We start from the raw sequence: 26634 nt of genomic DNA on the forward strand, positions 1-26634 counted from the left end.
AGAAAGAGACTTCAACAGTAGTTGTTTTGCCAGCTATAGACACTTAAGAGAGACACCCATGCGTTAAATCAAGGTATCAAAACAACTTAGATTGAATTAAGTGTCAGTTAAGATGTCAGTCTCCGAAATCAACTGCTTTCGTCTTACGCTGTTGCCGCTTTCAAGGAGCGGAACACTAAACCAGACGCTTATAAGAAATCCCGATACGACCTCCGATGAACATCAAACAGGCAAAGCATCAACACAGGACTAAGATCGAATACTACTACGCCGGCTCCGATGTTCGTCGGATGTGGCAGAGCTAGCAAACTATCACAGTTTACAAAGGGAAACCCAGTCGCAAGCCTACCAGATGAGCTGAATGCCTTCTATGCTCGCTTTGAGGCAAGCAACACTGACACCAACACAGTTGGGATGGCACGACAATACCTCTTCCCCCTCAGATCTTAAAAAGTTATACAGCTGCACCATTGAGAGCATCATGACTGGCTGCATCACGGCTTGGTATGGCAACGTCTTGCCATCCGACCGCAAGGCACTATAGAGGGTAGTGCGTACGGCCTAGTACATCACTGGAGCTGAGCTCACTGCTATTCAGGATCTACCAGGCGGTGTCAGAGGAAGGCCCTAAAAACTTGTCATAGACTGTTCTGTTTCCAAACAGGCGGCAAACGGAAGAAGAGAGTCTGGAAATTACAGGACCCTTAACAGCTTCTACCCCCAAGCCATAAGACTGCTAAATAGTTAACCAAATAGCTACCCGGACTATCTGCATTGACCCCCCTTTGAACAAACTATTTTGCCTCATCACATACGCTGCTGCTTCTGCTTATTATCTATCCTGTTGCCTAGTTACTTCACCCCTACCTTTATGTACATATAGTGCCTTCAGAAAATATTCAGACCCCTTGACCTTTTACACACTGTTACGTTACAGCCTTAACCTACATTAAAAAAAATATATACACTGCTCAAAAAAATAAAGGGAACACTTAAACAACACAATGTAACTCCAAGTCAATCACACTTCTGTGAAATCAAACTGTCCACTTAGCAAGCAACACTGATTGACAATAAATTTCACATGCTGTTGTGCAAATGGAATAGACAAAAGGTGGAAATTATAGGCAATTAGCAAGACACAGACTCCAGGAGGGTGGTATGAGGGCCCGACGTCCACAGGTGGGGGTTGTGCTTACAGCCCAACACCGTGCAGGACGTTTGGCATTTGCCAGAGAACACCAAGATTGGCAAATTCGCCACTGGCGCCCTGTGCTCTTCACAGATGAAAGCAGGTTCACACTGAGCACATGTGACAGACGGGACAGAGTCTGGAGACGCAGTGGAGAACGTTCTGCTGCCTGCAACATCCTCCAGCATGACCGGTTTGGCGATGGGTCAGTCATGGTGTGGGGTGGCATTTCTTTGTGGGGCCGCACAGCCCTCCATGTGCTCGCCAGAGGTAGCCTGACTGCCATTAGGTACCGAGATGAGATCCTCAGACCCCTTGTTAGACCATATGCTGACACATGCACATTTGTGGCTGGACACTACGCTGACAGACACAGCAAACCTTTTTGCCACAGTTCGCATTGATGTGCCATCCTGGATGAACTGCACTACCTGAGCCACTTGTGTGGGTTGTAGACTCCGTCTCATGCTACCACTAGAGTGAGAGCACCGCCAGCATTCAAAAGTGACCAAAACATCAGCCAGGAAGCATAGGAACTGAGAAGTGGTCTGTGGTCACCACCTGCAGAATCACTCCTGTTTTGGGGGGTGTCTTGCTAATTGCCTATAATTTCCACCTTTTGTCTATTCCATTTGCACAACAGCATGTGAAATTTATTGTCAATCAGTGTTGCTTCCTAAGTGGACAGTTTGATTTCACAGAAGTGTGATTGAAATGGAGTTACATTGTGTTGTTTAAGTGTTCCCTTTATTTTTTTGAGCAGTGTATGATCAGCAATCTACACACAATACAAGGCAAAACCAGGTTTTTCGAAATGTTTGCAAACGTATTAAAAATAAAAAACAGAAATACCTTAATTAGATAAGTATTAAGACCCTTTGCTTTGAGACTCGAAATTGAGCTGCGGTGCAAACTGTTTCCATTGATAATCCTTGAGATGTTTCTACAACTTGATTGGAGTCCACCTGTGGTAAAATTGAAATGATTGGACATGATTTGGAAATGCACACACGTCTATACAAGGTCCCACAGTTGGCAGTGCATGCCAGAGCCATGAGTTCGAACCAAGCCATGTGTTCGAAGGAATTATCTGTAGAGCACAGATCTGGGGAAGAATACCTAAAAATGTCTGCAGCATTGAAGGTCCCCAAGAACACCATGGCCTCCATCATTCTTAAATGGAAGAAGTTTGGTACCACCATCACTCTTCCCAGAGCTGGCCGCCCAGCCAAACTGAACAAACGGGGGAGCAGGGCCTTTGTCAGGGAGGTGAACAAGAACCCAATGGTCAATCTGACAGAGCTCTAGAGTTCCTCTGTGGAGATGGGAGAACATTCCAGAAGGACAACCATCTCTGTAGCACTCCACCAATAAGGCCTTTATGGTAGAGTGGCCACACGGAAGCCACTCCTCAGTAAAAGGCACAGCCCGCTTGGAGTTTGCCAAAAGGCACCTAAAGTCTCTCAGACCATGAGAAACAAGATTCTCTGGTCTGATGAAACCAACATTAAACTCTTTGGCCTGAATGCCAGGTGTCACGGCTGGAGGAAACCTGGTACCATCCCTACGGTAAAGCATGGTGGTGGCAGCATCATGATGTGGGGATGTTTTTCAGCGGCAGGGACTGGTAGAATAGTCAGGATCGAGGCAAAGATGAACGGAACATAGTACAGAGAGATTATGGATGAAAACCTGCTCCAGAGTGATCAGGACCTCAGACTGGGGCGAAGGTTCACCTTCCAACAGCACAACGACCCTAAGCGCACAGCCAAGATAACGCAGGAGTAGCTTCGGGGCGAGTCTCTGAATGTCCTTGAGTGGCCCAGCCAGAGCCCGGACTTGAACCCAATCGAACATCTCAGGAAATACCTGAAAATAGCTGTGCAGCAACGCTCCCCATCCAACCTTATAGAGTTTGAGATGATCTGCATAGAATGGGAGAAAATCCCAAATCAAAATATAATATTGTAGATTCTTCAAAGTAGCCACCCTTTGCCTTGACAGCTTTGCACACTCATGGCATTCTCTCAATCAGCTTCATGAGGTAGTCACCTGGAATGCATTTAAATGAACAGGTGTGCCTTGTTAAAAGTTAATTTGTGGAATTTCGTTGCTTCTTAATGCGTTTGAGCCAATCAGTTGTGTTGTGACAAGGAAGGGGTGGTATACAGAAGATAGCCCTATTTGGTAAAATACCAAGCCCATATTATGGCAAGAACACCTCAAATAAGCAAAGACAAACAACAGTCCATCATTATTTTAAGACAATTCGATCAGTCAATACGGAACATTTCAAGAACTTTGAAAGTTTCTTCAACTGCAGTAGCGAAAATCATCAAGCGCTATAATGAAACTGGCTCTCATGAGGACCGCCACAGGAAAGGAAGACACAGAGTTACCTCTGCTGCAGAGGATAAGTTCACTAGAGTTACCAGCCCAAAGGAATGATTCACAGAGTTCAAGTAACAGACACATCTCAACATCAACTGTTCGGAGGAGTCATGATCGAATTGCTGCAAAGAAACCACTACTAAAGGACACCAATAAGAAGAAGAGACTTGGCTTGGGCCAAGAAACACGAGCAACGGACATTAGACCGGAGGAAATCTGTCCTTTTGGTCTGATGAGTCCAAATTTGAGATTTTTTGGTTCCAACCGCTGTGTCTTTGTGAGACACAGAGTAGGTGAACGGATGATCTCCGCATGTGTGGTTACCACCGTGAAGCATGGAGGAGGAGGTTTGATGGTGTGGTGGTGCTTTGCTGGTGACACTGTCTGTGATTTATCTAGAATTCAAGGTACACTTAACCAGTAACGCTACCACAGCCTTCTGCAGCTCCAAGCTGTGTACGGGCTATTTGACCAAGAAGGAGAGTGATAGAGTGCTGCATCAGATGACCTGGCCTCCACAATCACCTGACCTCAACCCAATTGAGATGTTTCGGGATGAGTTTGACTGCAGAGTGAAGGAAAAGCAGCCAACAAGTGCTCAGCATGTGTGGGAACTCCTTCAAGACTGTTGGAAAAGCATTCCAGGTGAAGCTGGTTGAGAGAATGCCAAGAGTGTGTAAAGCTGTCATCAAGGCAAAGGGTGGCTACTTTGAAGAATCTCAAATATAAAATATATTTTGATTTGTTAAACACTTTTTTGGTTACTACATGATTCTATGTGTTATTTCATAGTTTTGATGTCTTCACTAATATTCTACCATGTAGAAAATAGTAAAAATAAAGAAAAACCCTTTAATGAGTAGGTGTGTCCAAACTTTTGACTGGTACTGTACCTCAATTACCTTGTACCCCTGCACATCGACTAGGTACTGGTAACCCATGTATATAGCCAAGTTATCGTTATTCATTGTGTATGTATTCCTCGTGTTATTATCTTGATATTATTTTTCTATTTTTCTCTCTGGATTGTTGGGAAGTGCCCTTAAGTCAGCATTTCACTGTTAGTATACACTTGTTGTTTACGAAGCGTGTGACAAATAACGTTTGATTTGATATCTGTATGTAAAGGCTAGCATATACATTTCCTTTGCTTTAAATAGGCAAATTACATTATGTACTGTACTCAGTACTGTATGTTTAGTTTAATAAACTGAACATCCTTTAGTTGTTTTCCTTGAACTTATCTACACAATAGTCTTCATCAGGACGTACAACGGCATGAGGCGAAAGTCAAGGCTATAACTGTGGTTGACAAACTTACTATCCCGACACACATGTATGATTTGCATATATGATATGTATGATAGTCGTTCACGAAGGAACATTCATAAAGACCCGCTGTACAACCTACTCCAGATAATGGTGGTGCTCAAGCTGAAGTACTTTGAGAAAAGGAATATGAATGAAAAGAATGTCCTCGACACCAATTAGTTAAAATATGGTTTAAATGGCTTTCAATGTAAAGAGGTACTATTTATAGAGAGAAATTGCTACAGTACAGTGTTATGTTCGCTGGAGTGACCTTCCTCCAAAGTTGTGTGAAGCCTTCTGTAATTTCAGGCAGCTAATTTGACAATGTTTATCATTTTGACAATGTCTTCTGTCATTGAGTATCTTTGAAGGCCAAAACAAAGTGGGTCTGTACATTGAAGAAGAGCTTTTGGTTCTATGAGTCAGGCAGTTGCTCTGGTGTTCTATTAACACCATCAAAAGACGTGAAGCTGAATATGTACCTTGGTGAAAATAAACTCACCTATACTCACCTGAGTACCAAACAATATGATGACAGGTGGCTTATGTATATGAACATATACTTACTGACATCCACACATAAACTTAATGACATCCACACGTATCATCTTATCTATTAGTATATTAGTATAGTACCTGCTTTGGTGCAGTAAGTGTCTGCAGGCCAGTTGCCTTGGCAACCATAGTGTGACTGTTGCCAGGGCTGGGCTGTATTGACAGAGCAAGTCCAGAGATAGCATGGACGCGAAGTTCCAAGATGGAGACTTTCTCGTCGGTGACGGAAAACAGTGTCTCTCCCAACATGGCCTCCACGGCGAGTGGAGACTCCACCTGCAAACAACAAGAGACCATTTGACTGTCACACCAATCATTTTGTGTCATGACAGATGGAAACACAGGCAAGTGGGATGGCATGCATGCATGCATGCGTCTGTCTGTGCGTCTGTCTTTCTGTCCGTCTTGTGTTTGTGTGTGATATATAAGTCACTTGAGCCAAAACATACATACAGGAGACCGGATGATGACCATGCTGCCATTAACAGGCTCCCAGAGCTCGAAAATAATCCACACTTGACTTCTCTCCAATGGGTGGTTAGCAAAAAACTTTTGAAACCATCGGATGGCCTCAGGGCACCAAATACAACATAAAACCCCCCACCCATCTCAAGCTAATCCTGGAACCTTGACAGGTCTGCCTCTATTTGGGGAAAACTGGCGATTGGCTTTTCTCATTATCCAAATAGCGTATTCACCTTTTATTTACTACATTTTTTATTTAATCAAGGTCTCTTTACAGATGAGCCGCGTAATTACAAAAAATATACATACAGTATGAATACACTACGAAAAGCGAAACAGAGATACAAAACACAATCATAGAAAACAAACACATTCTTCAGAAAAAAAGGTCCTCAATCAGCCATCTGAATTGCCCTAGAGGCACAAATCATCAAATTTTAGAAAGTTTGGGAGATTTTTGGGAGATTTACCTAACAGTGGAGATTGAAGGGATCTCCAGAGTTAGCCATCCCTGAGACCACGTCTGGTAGCTCTTAAGGTACGGTACGGCAGAAGTTGTGCAAGAGGGCTTTATAAACAAAAAGAGTGCAATGCATCGATCTACAAGACTTTCTGATACAGAATGCAGTGATATGTACTGAACCTTTCGCCCGCTATTAAGCGTAGTGCGCTATGATAAACTGCGTCCAATGGCTTCACTATAGTGGCATCTGCCTTCATATAGATGATATTGCCATAATCTATAACCGATATGAATGTTGATTGAATGACTTGTTTTCTGCTATCCAACTGGCGGCCTGCCGATGATTTTATTCGCCCCCCTGTTATTGCAAACATGATACATGTTTTTGATTTTTTTTATGCTGTTCAGGCTTCCTTCTTTTCACTCTGTCATATAGGTTAATATGGTTAAGTAACTTTAATGTTGTTGATCCATCCTCAGTTGTGTCCCATCACAGCTATTAAACTCTGTAACTGTTTTAAAGTTACCATTGGCCTCATGGTTAAATCCCTGAGCACTTTCCTTCCTCTCCGGCAACTGAGTTAAGAAGGACGCCTGTATCTTTGTAGTGACTGGGTGTATTGGTACACCATCCAAAGTGTCATCATTAACTTCACCATGATCAAAGGGATATCCAATGTCTGCTTTTTTTTATTTGTACCCATCTACCAATAGGTGCTCTTCTTTGCGATGCATTGGAAAACCTCCCTGGTCTTTGTGGTTGAATCTGTGTTTGAAATTCACTGCTTGACTGAGGGACCTTGTATGTGTGGGGTACAGGTATAAGGCAGTCATTCAAAAATCTTGTTAACACTATTATTGCACACAGATTGAGTCCATGCAACTAATTATGTGACTTGTTCAGCACATAACAAAGAGGTTGAATACTTATTGACTCAAGACATTTCAGTTATTCATTATTAATTAATTTATAAAAATTGCTAAAACATAATTACACTTTGACATTATGGGTTATTGTGTGTAGGCCGATGACACAATATCAATTTAATCCATTTACAATTCAGGCTGTAACAAAACAAAATGTGGGGAATACTTTCTGAAGGCACTGTATACATGTTTTATCATTCTCCTTGTCAAAGATAAAAGCTTTCTGTGGCCTAGAGGAGACAGGAGCCATGGTTTGTGTCCCAAATGTTACCCTATTCCATATTTAGTGCAATCCTTTTGACTAGGGCCCATAAAACAAAAAACAATGCACTTTATAGGGAATAGGGTGCCATTTGGGACAAAGACATTGTTATGGTGCACTTATAACACCCATTTCTATCAGCTCCACACTTGTGACGGAGTGAGGGAACACTTGATAATGGTTGTTAGTACAGGAGAAGTGCATCCTAACATGACCTATGTACTGCATGTACCTACTGTATGTGTGGTATGAGTCACATTTTGTGTTGCATTAGCTTTGACCTAGATACAATGCGTACAGTCCACACTTTTAAAAGGCTGGCCTTAAAATGTACTTTATTTAAAACAAAATGTAAATTAATGTTTTGCTGAAACACTTAGCCATCAGAAACCATAGCATTGGTCCAATTGTCTGCCTAGGATTATGTCTACCTTATTCAATTTGTTTCTGTTTGTAATTACACATTTCATTATGAATCAGTTATCCACATTCATTTTGGCCAAACAAAAACAGCGCTCAGTTATTCACCCTGATAATTTTCTGCTGCCGCGTCGGCTACTTAAATGAGAGTGAGAAAACACAGGCACATAACACAAGAAAAGAAACTGTATTGCTGAGAGTGCATCATCATTCAACTGAATTCCCCTCCTTTCGTGAAACTTTAGAAGTCATCTATTAATTTGGCTCCGGAGTGGCGCAGCGGTCTAAAGCACTGCATCTCAGTGCTAGAGGCGTCACTACAGACACCCTGGTTTGAATCTAGGCTGTATCACAGCTGGCCGTGATTGGAAGTCCCATAGGGCGGCGCACAATTGGCCCAGCGTCGTACGGGTTTAGCCGGTGTAGGACGTCATTTTAAATAATAATTTGTTCTGACTTGCCTCGTTAAATAAAGGTTAAATAAAAAATATATATAATTATGTTGGAAAATTGCTGTTGGAACATTGCTGTGGGGACTTGCTTCCATTAAGCCACAAGAACATTAGTGAGGTCGGCACTGATGTTGGGCGATTAGGACTGACTCGCATTCAGCGTCCCACAGGTGTTCAATGGGGTTGAGGTCAGGGCTCTGTGCAAGCCAGTCAAGTTCTTCCACATCGCTCTCGACAAACCATTTCTGTATGGACCTCGTTTTGTGCACAGGATCATTGTCATGCTGAAACACGAAAAGGCCTTCCCCAAACTGTTGTAACAAAGTTGGAAGCACAGAATAGTCTAGAATGTCATTGTATGATGTAGCGTTAATATTTTCCTTCAACTGAACTAAGGGGCCGAGCCTGAACCATGAAAAACAGCACCAGACCGTTATTCCTCCTCCACCAAACTTTACAATTGGCACTATGCATTGGGTCAGGTAGCGTTCTCCTGGCATCCGCCAAACCCGGATTTGTCCGTTGGACTGCCAGTTCGTGAAGCGTGATTCATCACTCCAGAGAACAGATTTCCAGTGCTCCAGAGTCCAATGGCGGGGAGCATTACACCACTTGAGCCGACACTTGGCATTGCGCATGGTTTTCTTAGGCTCGTGTGCGGCTGCACGGCCATGGAAACCCATTTCATGAAGCTCCCGACGAACAGTTACTGTGCTGATGTTGCTTCCAGAGGCAGTTTGGAACTCGGGAGTGAGTGTTCCAACCGAGGATAGACAATTTTTACGCGCTACGCACTTCAGTACTCGGCGTTTTAGCAAAAAAAAGAATTAGCTTTCCAAAAAGAGAGAAGGAAGAACAGTGGGGGAGGCCAAAGCATACATTTCACAAAAGTGCTGTTCCGCCCTTTAATTAGGGGTTCACAGCAAACTGGTGAAACCTATTGTTATTCTTAGATATCAAATTACTCAAGCATAGATTGGTAACTTTTTTCTAATTTGCCACACAGACACTAGGGGCCATTAGGTGGTGCTGTTATAAGCAGTCTCACTTAAACCCTCATATCTGACACCCCATTTGACCTAAAGGCGTGGAACTTTGTATGTAGGTGTCTTTCCTCATATGTCCAAATAACACTAGATTTGGTATGCAGGCCCATGGTACATCTCTTAGTTGGTTAAGAGATGGCTGATGGCTTTAATGTAACTATTTAAATCCTTTGTAAATCCACTTCACAATGGCCTATCAACTTGAAACGTTTTAGGGTCATCAAAGACATTACCACGATTAACCATGTTAAGTTTGGCATTGACATCTTAAAAAAATAAGGAAACTATTCTGCACTACAAAGGCAAAACGTAGCAACTACGTATTTTTTCTTCTTCCGGGAAAATCTGACTTAAAAGTTACTGGATTCTATTCAAATGTAACATGTTTCAAGTTAAACTGTAGTTTGTTTGTATCCTGTGTAGTGAATGATTAGTTTAGGCCATGAAACTGTTTGTATGCTAATTTAGAAACCATGACCTAATCAGAGAAGAGGAAATTGCCTAGGATTAGAGAGCAGGGTCAGGCCCAGAACAGAAGATGGACAAAGTGGGATCTGGCTAAACAAAGAGAGGACCATGGACATTCCACAGGGGAGCCAGAGGGAAACTCATTGGGGTCATAAAATGTATAGCTGGTGAGGTGACAACTACAAGGAGAGAGTATGAAATGGGTTGTGAACTTTCTAAATGGATGCACTCAGCTGACTGTATCCTTGGTATTAAACACTTGTAACTTCTCTTGAGCTTTTGGTCTCAATTCCTTATTGCAAAGAGGTTGCAATAGCATTTTCTTTTTAACAAAGTATTTTTCTGTCCAGACAGACAGCAATTTATGATTCTCCATGATATATTCTTATCAACTGGCTTGATCTTGTGTCAGGAAAATAAATACCACATTAATCAGATAATATACCTGGCCATTACAACAGATCAAATATTTTTAACCAAATTCGTAGTTACTTTGTTTTGCCTTTGTAGGGCAGTATTAACAATTCACGTTTGTTCTAGGCTACTCTTAATTTTCTAGGACAGACAGGTCCAGCAGTCCTTGTGCACCATAAAATATGCTATAAGCTTGAGATCTTTTGATTTCTCCCAGCCTTCTAAGCCATTGATCACTCAGGTTGCTAAAGCTGGTAACTGCACAGGGGGAGACTAGGCGGATGACCATATAGAGTACATGCCTATGCAAATGAAGCCATGTTTAGAGGAAGGGCGACCACAGACAGATCTCCTTCATCATTTAATCCTCGTAGAGCATTCCATTACAAATACGAAATGGGTGTAAGAAATGAGGAAGAGTTATACTTTTCTCGCTTTCACATGTCCAGTTTGTCTCGGTCAGTGTGCCTGAAGCAGAAAATATCTTGTCTCGCACTCTCTAAGTGCTTCTGCATATTACTTCTGCACTTCGGTCAAGTGTGATCCAAACACTTTACCTCAGTGTCAAGTTACTATTAGCCTCTAGGGCTCTAGCCTATAATGCTTTTGAGTGCAAGAACATAAATTAAGGAAAAGAGACAATTGAAAGAAGCTATTTAATTTCTCAGACTTTGGAGACCTAGCCAATGTTCTATACCTTCAGCACAGTGAATACAATTGAAAGAAGCTACTTCACTTTTCATACTTTGGAGAACTAGCCAAGGTTCAATACCTTCAGTACAGTGGAGCCCAGCTCCAGGCCCACCAGCACAGTGCGGTCCACCAGCTCAGCTATCCTGGGGTCGACCACTTTCAGCGAGTCCTGCACCAGGTCGGTCACGTCCACCTGCCAGTCGGGCCCCAGCATGGTGATGACCTGGTCGGTGCCCTCGGTGGAGGTGGTGTGGAACTGGGTCAGCACCTTGACCATGGTGCGCTGGTACTGCAGGGTGCAGCCCCGACTCACCCGCCGGTCGTCCTCGTCGTCATCCACGTCACTGTCTCTGGCGCTCCTGATTGAGAGAGGGGGGTGACAAATGGCCAATGATGTTAGTATCAATACCGTAACCCTGGTCAATATCGTTTCCGGTATCAATTCCGTTACCAGTGTCAATACCATTACCCATGTCAAAACCGTATCCAGTGTCAAAGTTTACAACAACAAAGTGGAACCACATAAAAATGTATTTGCTTTACTATTTACTAAACAGTTTCAGCAGTTTATCATAACCTTTAATGATGCATGTTTGCTCAATATGTTTGTGGAAGATGCTGTAGTGTAGTTAAATCCTGCGTCCTGTTTCGGGAGATTATGTTATTAATTGCTTCTTATCATTATATAATTAACATCATAGCACTTGATGTGATGAGAGGCCCAACACTAATTCATATGGAGGACATTCGTTACAGTGTCTGTTCCAATGTGCCCTTCGTGGGGGAAAAATCCAACAACCTGGCACAAAACTCCAAAAACGACCAATCAAGCAAGATTTGGACGTGTGCCTTCCATTCTTTCCTCAGCAGTCTGACATGCTGCCGGCATTCCCTAAATGCTAAAAAGCTCTCCTCTGTTTCCAAGGGTAATTAATCTTTGCTTTGACTTATCCTTTCAGATAACTTGAGAAGCAGAAGCAGGAGCAGCAGCGAGCATTCAGTGACTGACAAAGCATTTACCATCCATTGATTCCCGGAGCCCGCCTGAATATCAAGCAGTCCCGTGTTTCCTAAAATGTCTGACAATACTCGAACATGTATCACGTCCCCTGGCAGGCTACCGCTAGACATTTTAAGGCTAAAATGTGCTGTTCGCCTGTGTTCCTCATCTTGTACAACAAAGCCGCAATGGCAGTGGAGAGACAGACGAGAGTATAGACGAGCGTTCAGTTAAGACTAGGTAAACACGAGAGAAAGCATGACTCTCTTCATTGAGTATCATGACTCTCGCTCAGGTGAGAGAGAGTTTACCACGTTGAGGCTGTACCTGGAAATATGTTGTTGTTTTTCTTCAGAAGATTGATACACACGAATGAGCTCAAGTTTTGATGCACGTCGCCCGGCCTACACGATGACACTTTTTTCCTCTTTTAGAACCCATTACTGGATAACAAAGACAGTCAGCAATGCAGCGAACACACTGCGGTCCAAGAGACCTGGCCATTGATAACGATTACGTATTAAACAGCATTGTGTTAGGGGGGAGAGAGAGAGAGAAGGCTAAATAAAAGACCATTCAATTATTACAAAATTAATATTGTAAAACAACTGCAAAAAAATTATATGTAATACACAGTTTAGTTTTTTTGTCCATGTTCTGACGACATCGCAAACATCTAGGTAAGAGCTTAATGTTTTGCCAAAATGACATTTGGTGATACAATTCTCTCCCCATTCAAAAATAACCATAAAAAGCCTTCTGCAGTTATGTTTTTTTCCTATTCCCTACAAAATATGAATACATTGCAGTTAATGTAGTTCATTGTGGTTCATGGTTTAGAAAATGTGGAACCCTAGAGGCCTATTTCCCGGACACTGATTAAGACTAGGATTAAGAACCATTCTCAATCGAAAATCTCTATTGAAATAGGTTTTTCAGCTAGATTTAATCAGTGTCTAGGAAACCGTCCCTAAAAACATGCAGTGAATTTACTGTCAGTCGGATGTAAAATTGGCTTAAAGTCCTGTTCTCAGGCAAACTTCATAGTTTAGTTCAATTAGTTAAGAGGGATAAGTGTGATTATTTGAAACCATGGGCTGGCTTAAACTCTAATAAAACATGTGTGCACAGGCAGTAGCTGTGCTAAGATGCCTAAACATTGCTTAGGCAGGATCCCGTCCCTAGAACGACATTGTTGTGGAAAACTCAATCCAAAGATCTAGGCAGTCACTATTTACAGTGTAGTAGTACATCTTTAAACAAGCAACTGCAAAGGAGATCTGTCTCTGACCACAGTCAGGGAAGAACTCGGTTGCATGTCCCTCATATAGGGCGGCAGGTAGCCTAGTGGTTAGAGCGTTGGGTCAGTAACTGAAAGGTTGCTAGATCCCCGAGCTGACAAGGTAAAAATCTGTCGTTCTGGCCCTGAACAAGGCAGCTAACCCACTGTTCCTAGGCCATCATTGTAAATAAGAATTTGTTTTTAACTGACTTGCCTATTTAAATAAAGGTTCAATAAAAATGTCATAATAAATATAGAAGGAGGTGATAATACAATCATATTGGATACACAACGGTTTCTTTATACAAGCAACAGTCCCAGAACATAATGGCCTTGTGTTAGGGTGCAGACATAACAGGAGTCTATGAAATGCAGTTCATCACAGAACAGAGCATAAAACTTGAGACGTTACAACAGCTCACCCCAAATTCCGCCACCACAACATGTAACATACGACTGAAGATGATACATGACAGACGATACAAACAAGAGTGCAGTAATCTCAAATGTAATTCAAATTCAGTAAAAGAAACATCAGCTCGAAAACAGCAGTGCACTCCATGTTTAGTGTGTGGGCGAGTCCTTCCTACCTGCGGTCAGGAAGAATGGGTACCCTCCAGCCCTTGATGAAGCTCAGGTTGCTGTCGGACAGTTCCACTTGGAGGGGGAGTTTGGGCACCCACACGGTCAGCTCCAGGGGGGCACTGAGGTGCTCATAGCTGAAGATGACCCGGGCGTTCATGGAGCCCCGTGTCTCCTTCCCGTTCACAAACACATAGTCACAATTCATGGACACCTGCGAAAGAGGTGATGAGTCAAGAGTCATATGATAATGTATCTGCCATTGATATGGGTGATATAGTACAGTATGGATGCAGGGGTGGCGTCAACCACCTACAGTGCATTCGGAAAGTATTCAGACGTCTTGACTTTTCCCACATTTTGTGACGTTACAGCCTTATTCTAAAATCGCTAAATTATATATTTTTACTCATCAATCTACACACAATACCACATAATGACAAAGCGAAAACAGGTTTTTCCGAAATGTTTGCAAATGTATTACTAATAAAAACTGAAATACCTTATTTACGTAAGTTTTCAGACCTTTTGCTACGAGACTCGAAATTAAACACAGGTGCATCCTTTTTCCATTGATCATCCTTGAGATGTTTCTACAACTTTATTGGAGTCCACCTGTGGTAAATTCAATTGATTGGACATGATTTGGAAAGGCACCACCTGTGTCTACAAAGTCCCACAGTTGACAGTGCATGTCAGAGCAAAAACCAAGCCATGAGGTCGAAGGAATTGTTTGTAAAGCTCTGGGACAGGATTGTGTCGAAGGCACAGATCTGGAGAAGGGTACCAAAAACATTTCTGCAGCATTGAAGGTCCCCAAGAACACCGTGGCCTCCGTCATTCTTAAATGTATTTGGAACAAACAAAACTCTTCCAAAGAGCTGTGCGCCCAGCCAAACTGAGCATACGGGGGAGAAGGGCCTTGGACAGGGAGGTGACCAAGAACCCGATGGTCACTCTGACAGAGCTCCAGAGTTCCTCTGTGGAGATGGGAGAACCTTCTAGAAGGACAACCATCTCTGCAGCACTCCACCAATCAGGCCTTTATGATAGAGTGGCCAAACGGAAGCCAGTCTTGAGTAAAAAGCACATGACAGCTGCTTGGACTCCCAGACTATGAGAAACAAGATTTTCTGGTCTGATGAAATTAAGATTGAACTCTTTGGCCTGAATGCCAAGCGTCACGTCTGGAGGAATCCAGGCACCATCCCTACAGTGAAGCATGGTGGTGGCAGCATCATGTTGTGGGGATATTTTTCAGTGGCAGGGACTGGGAGACTAGTCAGGATCAAGGGAAACATTAACGGAGCAAAGTACAGAGAGGTCCTTGATGAAAACCTGCTCCATAGTGCTCAGGACCTCAGACTGGGGCGAAGGTTCACCTTCTAATAGACAACAACCCTCAGCTCACAGCCAAGACAATGCATGAGTGGCTTCGGGACAAGTCTCTGACAAGTCCTTGAGTGGCCCAGCCAGAACCGGGACTTCAACCCAATCAAACATCTCTGGAGAGAACTAAAAACAACTGTGCAGCAACACTCACCATCCAACCTGACAAAGCTTGAGAGGATCTGCAGAGAAGAATGGGAGAAACTCCCCAAATACAGCTGTGCCAAGCTTGCAACGTCCCAGAAGACTTGAGGGTGTAATCGCTGCCAAAAAATTCTAAAAACCTGTTTTTGCTTTGTCATTATGGGGTATTGTGTGTAGATTGATAAGGAAAAAAACTATTGAATCAATTTTAGAATAAGGTAACAACATGTGGAAAAAGTCAAGGGGTCTGAATACTTTCCGAATACACTGTAGTTTATTACATTGGATTTGCTGGTGCACAGCTTTCCTCAGCTGAAGGAAATAGGGAGTACACATTCCTTTTTTCGCTTACAGAGTATGTGCAATGTGTACTATTTTTAGGTCGCAGTAATCCTCCTTTGTGAACGTTCCAATATTTTGCCACGAGGGGCTGTATTTTTGTAATTAGAAATATCTGGGAACACAGTGTAAACAACACTACTTGAGGGTTTTCTCCAATCTAATTTGCGTCTCTTGTTGAGTGGAAGAATTGGCTCTTAAGTACAACCTACTCAAAGCCTTTAAAAATCATTCATGGGGTGCATGCTGCCCCCCCCCCCCAACCCCACTCACCACAATTTTCTGTGTTATGATCTATACAAAATTATGTGGAGACACACTGCATAATATACTAACACAAGCTTTCAGGCAACAGATAATTCATAGAATACGAAAGCTTAATACACCAGGCACCCACAAAATTCTGTTTATTTATTTTTTATCCAGCAGTTGTCCAACTTATCCAGTTTATCCAAGAAGTCATTTGGCACAGAATTTCTCATAAATACCCATCCCTGAAATACTAAAATATTTACTGTAATAAATAGCAAGGTTTGCTTTTGCTTTTGGGATACCATCAATGATTTATCTGGCAGTCGGAGGCAGCTGACACTAATCAAAGGAGCTAATCTCTTACAAATGGAGGTTGGGATCGCCAGTCTTCTCAGTGCTGGGGATTCATCATAGTGGGGGGACTGGGTAATAAAATACCCAGTTCATCTAGACAGGCCTCTCCACTCTGCAATCCATACAGGCCGGGTCGGAAGCCTTCAGCGAGAGAAAAGTATGTATCTTTCTTTCCCTTGTTCTGATCATTGGCGTATTCAGATCTATGAGACTTTGCCATCTTTAGCCACCTTTGTGGGAATAGGGATTTCGGGATTATATTTGTCTGCCGGAGATCTAGGATGACGGTTGGAATCAGCGTAATAGACTTTTGGAATACTGAATTATGACAATTAGGTTAGTGCTTGCCAGAAGGGCCATGCACAGACTTTGCATGGGCAGGTGCTCTGCCACACACACATTTTAAGCAAGTTAGTACACAGTGCTTCACTCTTTAACCTGATTGACATCAGGAAAAGAGTGTGGGCTATCAGCTGATCATTGATGTTGATGATTGATGCAAGTGCAGGTGTGTTTAGAATTATTTTTGTTGTATTAATGCTATTTAATCTCTCCTCAGATTAATATTATTCTGTTTGTCCTGTGGGTAACTTTGCCACTGTTCCACCCCTTGTGTATTGCGCTGTCATGGTGAATTTGTTACAGGTGTAGGATCTTAATTGGATCCAGTTTGCTAAAATAATACATTTTTGTTAGGGCAAATCAACTCTGACATTTTAAAGTGGGAAATTACAAACTTAAGAAGCCTTTTTAAACCTTGAATACACTATTTTCAGAATTCTCAGTAAGAGTGATCAAATTAAGATACGACATATGTAGCTTGCTCGATTTCTTTTACTGATTGTGATTAATCTTCAACGCTTGTATCAAATAATACCTTCATAACTTAATATTCATAATTGTCTAACTCGGGCCTCCCAAGTGGCGCAGCGGTCTAAGGCACTGCATCGCAGTGTTGAGGCGTCACTACAGTCTGGGGTTCGATCCCAGACTGGGCGGTGCACAATTAGCCCAGCGTTGTCTGGGTTAGAGGAGGGTTTGGTCGGGGGGCTTTCCTTGGCTCTTTGCGCTCTAGCAACTCCTTGTGGCGGGGAAGTTGACAAACAGTCGCCAGTTGAATGGTGTGGCTGGCTTCCGGGTTCAACCGAGCTGGTGTTACGAAGCAACTTGGCGGGTCATGTTTTGAAGGACGCATTACTCGCTTTTTGCCTCTCCTGAGCCCGTTGGGGAGTTGCAGCGATGAGACAAGATTGGATTGCAATTGGATATCACGAATTGGGGAGCAAAAGGGGGTAAAATTACAACAAAAACAAAAAACCTAATAATTGTCTAACTCATGATATACGGCTGGCTGGCTAGTGGCTTGTGTAGATATTTTAGTAGATGGTAGTTAGCTAGAGTGTAGACTACCTGTGTTGCTGCTGCCCTGACATACATGTGCAACACCCGACTGAAGAAGGGATGGAGTTGGTTCGGAGGGTCATTGATGCAGCCGCTCCTGTCTGTCTTTCTGCCTCTCTCTGCTGTGCTATCAGCCAACCAGACTGAATATTAATGATGATGTAGGTTAAATCAAGCGTTATCAAGTGTTAATCAAATGTTATGCTGCTGTGGCAGTACATACTCGACCGATGTATGCATTTTTGGATACCGGGTAAGCGCAATCGTCGTACAGGGCCGACTTGGAAAAAGGCGCAACTGGGCTCTGTACAGGGCATATCAACAGGTGCAACCAACGGATGGGGTGGGGTGTGGTGAACTTGACAAAGTTACAACGAATTGCGGCGGGCAGTGGGTTCCGAACAACAATGTCAAAACCTTTATACCAAAAAGTTTTTAGGGGAAAATTATACCACCACCCAAAAGTACACTTTGGAGACTGTGAGGGCAACGGGGCATGTGCCTGCACTGTACAGAGCAAAGGACATACCAGCACCCCCACCCACACCCAGGCACAGACAGACAGACAGATAAAGTACAGTCATCCTCTGTACCAAAACCACCACAGTGCACCCTCCACACCTGTGACCTACCACTCTAGGCCTCCACTTCGCTTTAATGCTAACACCAGCCTCCCTATCACTCTCACTCACTTTGCTGATACGCCCTCGCTAACTGCACTAACCCAAACTATCCCAGCTCTTGCAGGCAGCTAATAAACTTGCCTGGCTAATTGTGAGTCAAAAGCTGTTAACGACTACAGGCGTCAGAAGGCCAGCGGGGGTCCGTGAAAGTGCTCTAATGCACGTAGCTGCGAGCTGCCGTCGCTACACAGCCCTCTAATGTTCTGTGACACCTTCCATGGTGCCAGCAGATTGCCTGCGTGGGTTCAGGGCAAAGAAAGACAGGGCGGGCACTGCCCACTATGGTGGCATCCAGGCATCCAGTTTAAACCCACAAGCAGAGCTGCAGGATCAAAAAGGATCACCACCCTCCTTCAGCACAGTATATCCACTTCGTTGAGGCATATGCATGTGGAAAACAGAAGGTTGGTGGGGTGACCTGATAGTGCTTATTCTACTGACTAATGCGTATGGATCTAATGAGAAACAATGATCACCGTTTAGTCTATGCACATCCCATGCTGGCCAGCCTCTGTTCACACTCTTAACTTCAACATGTGCCTCCAAACAGGATTTAGGCCTGTAATGAGTTCCGTTTGATCGCATGAGTTGTTTGAATGTATGACATTACCTCATGCAGACTGTAGGCCTATCAATACCACCTGTTTGGTTCCTGGAGGTGCAGTATATGGCAAAATAAAGCATAACCTGGGCAGTGTTCATTAGGACACACAAAATAAAAATGCTTTAGAATGTTTTGTAAAAAGAAAACAAAAAAAAGTGTTTCCTGGTGGTTCCTGGTGGTGGTATTGGACGAGTTCAAGTAGTCCTTCTCTGTTTCAGTTTGGTTCTTTTCATTTGGGGCGTAATGCCTTGCTGTCCCCAGTCCACCTGGCCTTGCTGCTATTCCAGTTTCAACTGTTCTGCCTGCGGTTATGGAACCCCTACCTGTCCCAGACCTGCTGTTTTCAACTCTTAATGATCGGCTATGAAAAGCCAACTGACATTTATTCCTGATTATTATTTGACCATGCTTGTCATTTATGAACATTTTGAAAATCTTGGCTCTCTCTAATTCTCTCCTTCTCTCTTTCTTTCTCTCTCTCGGAGGACCTGAGCCCTAGGACCATACGTCAGGACTACCGGGCATGATGACTCCTTGCTGTCCACCTGGCCTTGCTGCTATTCCAGTTTCAACTGTTCTGCCTGCGGTTGTGGAACCCCTACCTGTCCCAGACCTGCTGTTTTCAACTCTTAATGATCGGCTATGAAAAGCCAACTGACATTTATTCCTGATTATTATTTGACCATGCTTGTCACTTATGAACATTTTGAACATCTTGGCCATGTTCTGTTATAATCTCCACCCGGCACAGCCAGAAGAGGACTGGCCACCCCTCATAGCCTGGTTCCTCTCTAGGTTTCTTCCTAGGGAGTTTTTCCTAGCCACCGTGCTTCTACACCTGCATTGCTTGCTGTTTGGGGTTTTAGGCTCGTTTTCTGTACAGCACTTCGAGATATTAGCTGATGTACGAAGGGCTATATAAAATAAACTTGATTTGATTTGATTTAATGAACACACCCCAGTTGTGTTACTGTTGCCCTGTATTTACCATTATGAAAACCTACTTTAATTGATGGAAGGTACAGTAAGATAATCAATAATAAATTATCTTTAAAAAATACCCCATAACTCTTTAATCGACAGAGGAGCACTTTGCGAAACACATTGCGTTTCATTGCTTTATCTATTCATACATGATTTCTGGGCCAGCAAGCTCCAATTGACTGGATTAAGTCCTCATTGTGAAGCTATCAACAATAATAAGACTACTTCTTCAAGAGCTCTCAATACCACAGCAGACAGCAAGAAGACAATACTGAAGACAGTATACCACTCAGGTGTACTTATCTCATTGCCTCACAAAGCCTTTCTTATATAAGCCTGGTCACTGGCTGAAGGTGAATGTGTCACAATGGTGTGAGAGTGCAGAATGGAGGAAACTGAGGACTTGGCTGGGCAAGGGTTGGATGACCACTGGCGTGGAAGAGGGTGCGCACACACGCACGCACGTACGCACAGCCCTGGGAGAAAGGATCAGCTGGGGGAGTCATGTCGTCTCCTGCCTGCTGACAAAGCCCTCGCCAGCCCTCGCCTCCACTCGCCCAGCCTCCACTCTGCTTCCTGCCTTCTCCCCATACTGCCTCCCGTACTCGTGCACTCCTCCCACCCCAAACAACACAACATAAAACACCACAACAAACCCCAGTCTGAGCAGAGCACAGATGTATGGTTTAATAACAATCCTACTGTGCTCTCTCTCGCACACAAACACCATCCACTGTACATTCTAATGGGATTGGGTTATCTGCCAGCGCTGACATATATCGTGGCCTATTTATTTCAAAGGGGGAATAAAAAAAAAAACAAAGAAATAAACGCCTCAGCAAAGAGAAATGAGCACCGCGTAACGTTTTCCAAAAGTCGGGTACAAAAACAGAATAACGGCAGGTTGGCGAATATCCAAAGCTTTAAAAAAAACACACACGCTTTGTTAAAAACAAAATCCAATAAATGGATCTGACGTCTACACATTTGGAATTCACAACCTATGTGCACATGGTGCGGCTTGGTTTATAAAACAAGACGTTCTCTATATGCTTTACTTATAGACCACGCGGAGCCTATTGAGTGTTCCACAGACTCACCTTGGCTACACAAACACAATAATAAAATATAAGAGAATAGAGTAATCTGATTAGAATAAATCTGCATTAAGAGCGCGGTGTATGAATAATGGGAATAATGTGGCATCACGAAATGCAAGGGGAAGAGCACACAACCACACACACTTGGTGGGTTGTCTTTGTGAACCTTTCGTTCGTATTCTGTGGAGTGTTGTATAGAACTGTCAGGACTCATGTACATCTCGGCGTGAAGGGCTCATCTTGCGTTAGCTTCTAAAGTTCAATGGCAGGGGCAGTGAACCAAAGTCCACTCAATAACACTGCACTAATGCAGCTCGTCTTGAAACCATTCTAAACCTTCTCACATACAGATTAATGGCAAAAAGTAATGCTTTTTATTCACGCTCTGACATATAGATCCTAGTATTATCACACATATGAATGTCAGAATAAGATTAGGGGCTGTCTGTATTCTGTCTGTGTTTTACAGCTGATGCTTTTTCCTCCATTTATTCAGAACGAATTTGCATTATAATTATGCACTCCGCTTTCAATAATCCCACGTGATAATCTCAAATAAACAAAAATGCATAAATCCACATAAAAACAATTGCCTATAATTTTTCACTTCATCACATGTATCATTTTCTCACATGTCCTGTAAGGTGTCGTGGTGCTGTCATCAAACGCGCTCGGAGAGAATCAACAAATACATTTGGATTCAATTTCAGAGGTTGCAGCCTCCTTTATCCAGCTCTTTCTACAACAAAATGGGATTTACCAACGCTGTTTATGGGGTTTGCTTCTTTAATCCACAAATGGGAGTTGATGTTGCATACTACAGCTGTGGCTCCCAACGGGCTAGAGTTGTGTTTGTGACTCATCCCAGGACACTAGCAACGTCTCCTCGCCTCCAGTTATCCTACTTGGCTAAGGTCACGTCCCAAATGGCACCCTATTCCCTAATTAGTGCACTACTTTTCTTCGGGGCCCATAGGGCTCTGGTCAAAAGTTGTGAACTATATAGGGCATACGGATCCATTTGGGACACAGCCTAAGTGAATGGAAATGGATGGTAGGCCGTGCCCCAGATAATGCAGCTAAAGTAAACTCTAAGGTCTGGAGAAACGATGGCAACCAGACTAGGCATCCTTCAGAGCTATTACTGTGCTTTGTAGCCTATTGATTTTGGTGTACCAGTAAGACTATGAACATCCATTGATTCATCTGTGGGGGGTTCAAAAGCAACTGAGTCAAGAGCACATAAATATGGACAGCCATATAATGAGGTTTTGTTGTTCGCATGATGGTATATTAAAGTGTGCTGCAGGCCCCTTAGGGTGTGTCCAAGTACGGTGGGATTCCATTTGGTATCAGATGCATTACCAAGACAATATCATTCTTAGAGGGATAGGGTTGAGAAATTCCGGTAACTTTCCCAAAAGTCCAAGTTATTCCAAAATCACGGTTGGGAAAGTTACTGGAATTGTGCAACCTAAGAGGGAACTACTGTACCTTACCTTCACAATGTCTTCGTTAGAAGACTTGCACTCTACGAAGGATGATACATCAGTCACGACTCCACTCATTTCAATGGAGACCACTTTCACGGGAATGGCCACGGTTCGGCCAGTCAGTATCGCAGTGTTAATGATTTCGGTGTCCTGTAGAGTTTAAAGGAGAGAGGGAACAAACATGAAACAGTGTTAGATAGTGTTTATCGCACATTTATTTCACAGAGTACTACCAATATTAACTTTTCAAAAAGGAAGTCCAAAGAGTTCTGCTGGAAGCCATTCTCAGTGGTCGTCTGGGTTTGATTTTAAATGGGCCACCCCTTTTCGATTCATTTCATTACGCGAGGTATGCATTTTCAAAAGATACACCGTAGAGGTGTCCTCAAATGTTCCAATGAACACTTTGAAAAGAAAATGAAGTGAGACAAGATAAAACATTTTTAGAATGCACAAAGAGAATAATGAACATCAATCACTGTGCAGGACACAGTTTTATGTTTTCCCCTCCACGCTGCAACTGTACGCTATTAAAAAAAAAGGCAAGACGTTCGCATTGACAATGTATGCAAAGTCATGTGAGTTGTGAAGTGAAACATTCATTCTTCATCAAGCGGATGCAAATATGAAAGACAAGTGAAACGCCAAAGGAATCTTTTCATAGCCCTACCAAACATTATGTGTCCTCAAAACCTTTTTGTCTGTCCGCACAATGTTGGTTACGGTTAGAGAATCTGCTTTATCATCTTATTTGCACTAAGGCGGCAAACAACAAAGTCTAGGGTCACTAATAGATGCCTGAAATCACAATGCTGGGGAATATACACTGAGTACACAAAAGAACACCTACTCTTTCCATGACATAGACTGACCAGGTGGATCCTTATTGATGTCACTTGTTAAATCCACTTCAATCAGTGTAGATGAAGGGGACGGACAGGTTAAAGAAGGACTTGTAAGCCTTGAGACATTTGAGACATGGATTGTGTATATGTGCCATTCAGAGGGTAAATGGGCAAGACAGAAAATGTAAGTGCCTTTGAACAGGGAATGGTAGTAGGTGCCAGGCGCACCAGTTTGTGTCAAGAATGGTCCAGCACCCAAAGGACATCCAGCCAACTTAACACAACTGCGGAAAACATTGGAGTCAACATGGGCCAGCATCCCTGTGGAACACTTTCGACACCATGCTCTGACAAATTGAGACTGTTCTGGGAAGGGAAACTCATTATTAGGAAGGTGTTCCTAATGTTTAGTATACTCAGTGTAAACTGACTTGAGAACTGATTATAAACAGGGCCAAGACCATCAGCAGATGTACACTTATTTTATGACTCCAGTGATATAGAAACAGCCAATTAAAATGCACACTTCAATTGGACGACTTTGAATTCATTATTTTGGTGGAATGAATGTGAGCTGTGCGGGGGTTATGAGTTAGACTCTAATTTGTGTCCCTCGTGAACCCCCTGGAGAAAACACAAACCATGTAAATGTGCCTTTGATTTCAATCAAAACACTATATTTAAATATCTGTTTTGTCTCAAGCCTTAGAGGCAAAACAGTATTACTTAACGTGGTGTAATAAAAAAAATGGCAGCATATGAAATACTAATTATGTTGCACGGTCAGGTCCTGCCCAAATCAAATTAGCTGGTGCACTATTTGAACATTGATGCCATTCTACCTGCTGGCACATTTATTCATAATACAATGTTTGTCAGGCAATTATTCAGTGAGGAGAATGTGTAAGCCTAGCCTCCTAGTTTCTTACTAAACAGCCACTGCAGACCAATGACAGGGGCCTCAGACGTAGACAAATGAAGGGATGGAGAAAAGAGTCCCAAATAACTATTTTTCCTCACAACAAACAGCAACCGCCACCTTATAGTAACAAGACGCCCCGTCCTCCATCATGTTTCTCATTTTCATGTGTCAAATTGTATTCTGCTGCATGGCTAATGTAAAAAAATGTAAATATGGGCCTGAGTATTTGCGGTAGTGGTGAGCGGTAGCTGCAGTGTCCGGAGTAATGAGTGAGAGTTTATCATGAACACAGTAAGGGGAGAGCTATCAATAACGCGCAGGAGGCGATTTCAAAGTCATTAAACATTTCATAGCCCACGAAACACCAAGGTTAAAGCATTTAGACACATGAAGAAAACTGTCAGCTAGTGTACACACAAGACATGACTACTCCAGAACAAATAAACGGGACTGAGACAACTATCAGTTCAATACATGGCGGAAATGAAAAAATGCATTATACTGCTACTGTAACACTGTAACATAGACTAGTATCGACTACTAGTTTAGCTTTGTCCATGTGAGCATTGTTGTTTTAGATTTATTCAATTAAAGAAGCAGGGTCCATTTGAAACCAAGTAACCAAATGACAAGCAATGAGGGAACGAATTAAGCTTGGCAGCCCTCAGTTGTTGAGTTTTGACGAAGCTGATTAGCAAGTGAAACCCATCAAAGCCTCTGCTGCTTACTATGCCCTGGCTCCTACTCCTCATGTAAATGATCAAAATGCAACGTCAGATGTGCCAGACATGTGGTGTGTGCATCTCTGTGTGTGTGTGTGTGTGTGTGTGTGTGTGTGTGTGTGTGTGTGTGTGTGTGTGTGTGTGTGTGTGTGTGTGTGTGTGTGTGTGTGTGTGTGTGTGTGTGTGTGTGTTATGCGACTTTTTGCCACAGGGGCCTCGGCAAAGACGCTGTCATGTTTTATTTATCATCTGTTCGCTACTGCGGCAGCATGGCGCAGTGGTGGAGCCAGCAACACAGTACCCTGCTATTCCCCTCCCTCCTCTCCTTTGCGCCCTCATCCCCCTCTCCTGCCCTCTCCACCTCCCCATCCCCCGTTTATGAGAAGCCCCTGAGAGGGCTCTTTGGCGCGGGGTGCTAATTGTGCCGAGAATGTGGCCGCCAGGGGGACCTGGCTGGGGCCCTGACAGGACTAAAGTGATGGAGCCCGGCCTGATTTAACCACATTATCCTGGAAGATGCACTCTGCACTGTAAATTCACCCACTTCCTTCCCTCCTCCTCCTCCCTCCCCAGCTACTGGCTCCCCACTCCCCTCCTCCCCAGTATTAGTGGCTCAGCTCTGCCTGGCATTGACTCTGCTTAGCAAAGCTTTTACTTCCTGGATTTTTTTTTTTTCTCCTCTAGTTATTTTTCTCCATCTCTCCCTCTCTCGTTCATGCTAGAGCTAAATCAGAGAGGATATTCATTTTGCGCGCTTGGCGTGCAATGTTCTTCTCAGTCCCTCGCCTGAGTTTTTATTTGTTACTCAAGATACAAAATGCATCTTGTGTGTTTTTTTCGGATCGCCTCATTCTGCTGTCTCCCAAATCCATGCAGAAAAAATATTAATGTGAGCATTCTGGTTTCTAACAAGCTAGCAGAGGATGTGTGCAGTGGTAGACACAACGTGCAGAGTCTCTTGTCGCTACTATTACTGTTACAATCATTTGACACAAAGAGACCTGGGATTACGTGGCATTAGATTCTGTGTGAGTCCCAAATGGCACACTATTCCATGTTGTGCACTACCTTTGACCAGATCCCTATGGGAATAGGGTGCTATTTGGGACACAGCCTTGGTCTTTCCTCTATAGTACATGAATGAGAAACAGTGAAACACAGCAACTGAAATTGCATGAAATGGCACAGGTTTCTATCCTGACGACTCACACTAAATTCTTCCGCTGCTCTGTCATTCACTACATTCTTTAGTCTAAGACTGCAATCATTGAAGTCGTTTGTGGTGACGAGGGGCATTGTACAAATCAAATTCATCAGCGATTGGATCGTCTCTAACCAGTCAGAGTTCCAAAGCCAATGACGAATTTTTCACCTGCCGCTTTACCACGTTTGTAATGGCTCTGTCCCAACACATTGATTTCTGGACCAATCAGATGGCCCCGAATGTGTTCGCATTCAGTGAAGGGTCAGGGAGGTACT

The 26634-nt window shown here is 43.2% G+C and overlaps 1 protein-coding gene across 2 annotated transcripts in view; it reads right to left on the reverse strand.

Moving 5' to 3' along the window:
- Positions 1-26634, reverse strand: part of LOC129820088 (transmembrane protein 132E-like) — a 359840-nt gene that overhangs the window by 12721 nt on the left and 320485 nt on the right. For both annotated transcript variants that reach the window (XM_055876942.1, XM_055876932.1), the window contains exons 5-8: positions 22673-22816; positions 13932-14137; positions 11139-11418; positions 5531-5725 (exon numbers count right to left, since the gene is read on the reverse strand). In XM_055876942.1, coding sequence (XP_055732917.1) covers positions 5531-5725; positions 11139-11418; positions 13932-14137; positions 22673-22816 — 825 coding nt within the window. The remainder of the gene's footprint in view (positions 1-5530; positions 5726-11138; positions 11419-13931; positions 14138-22672; positions 22817-26634) is intronic.

The sequence above is a fragment of the Salvelinus fontinalis genome, chromosome 2 (genome assembly GCF_029448725.1).
Source record: "Salvelinus fontinalis isolate EN_2023a chromosome 2, ASM2944872v1, whole genome shotgun sequence".
Classification (NCBI taxonomy): domain Eukaryota; kingdom Metazoa; phylum Chordata; class Actinopteri; order Salmoniformes; family Salmonidae; genus Salvelinus; species Salvelinus fontinalis.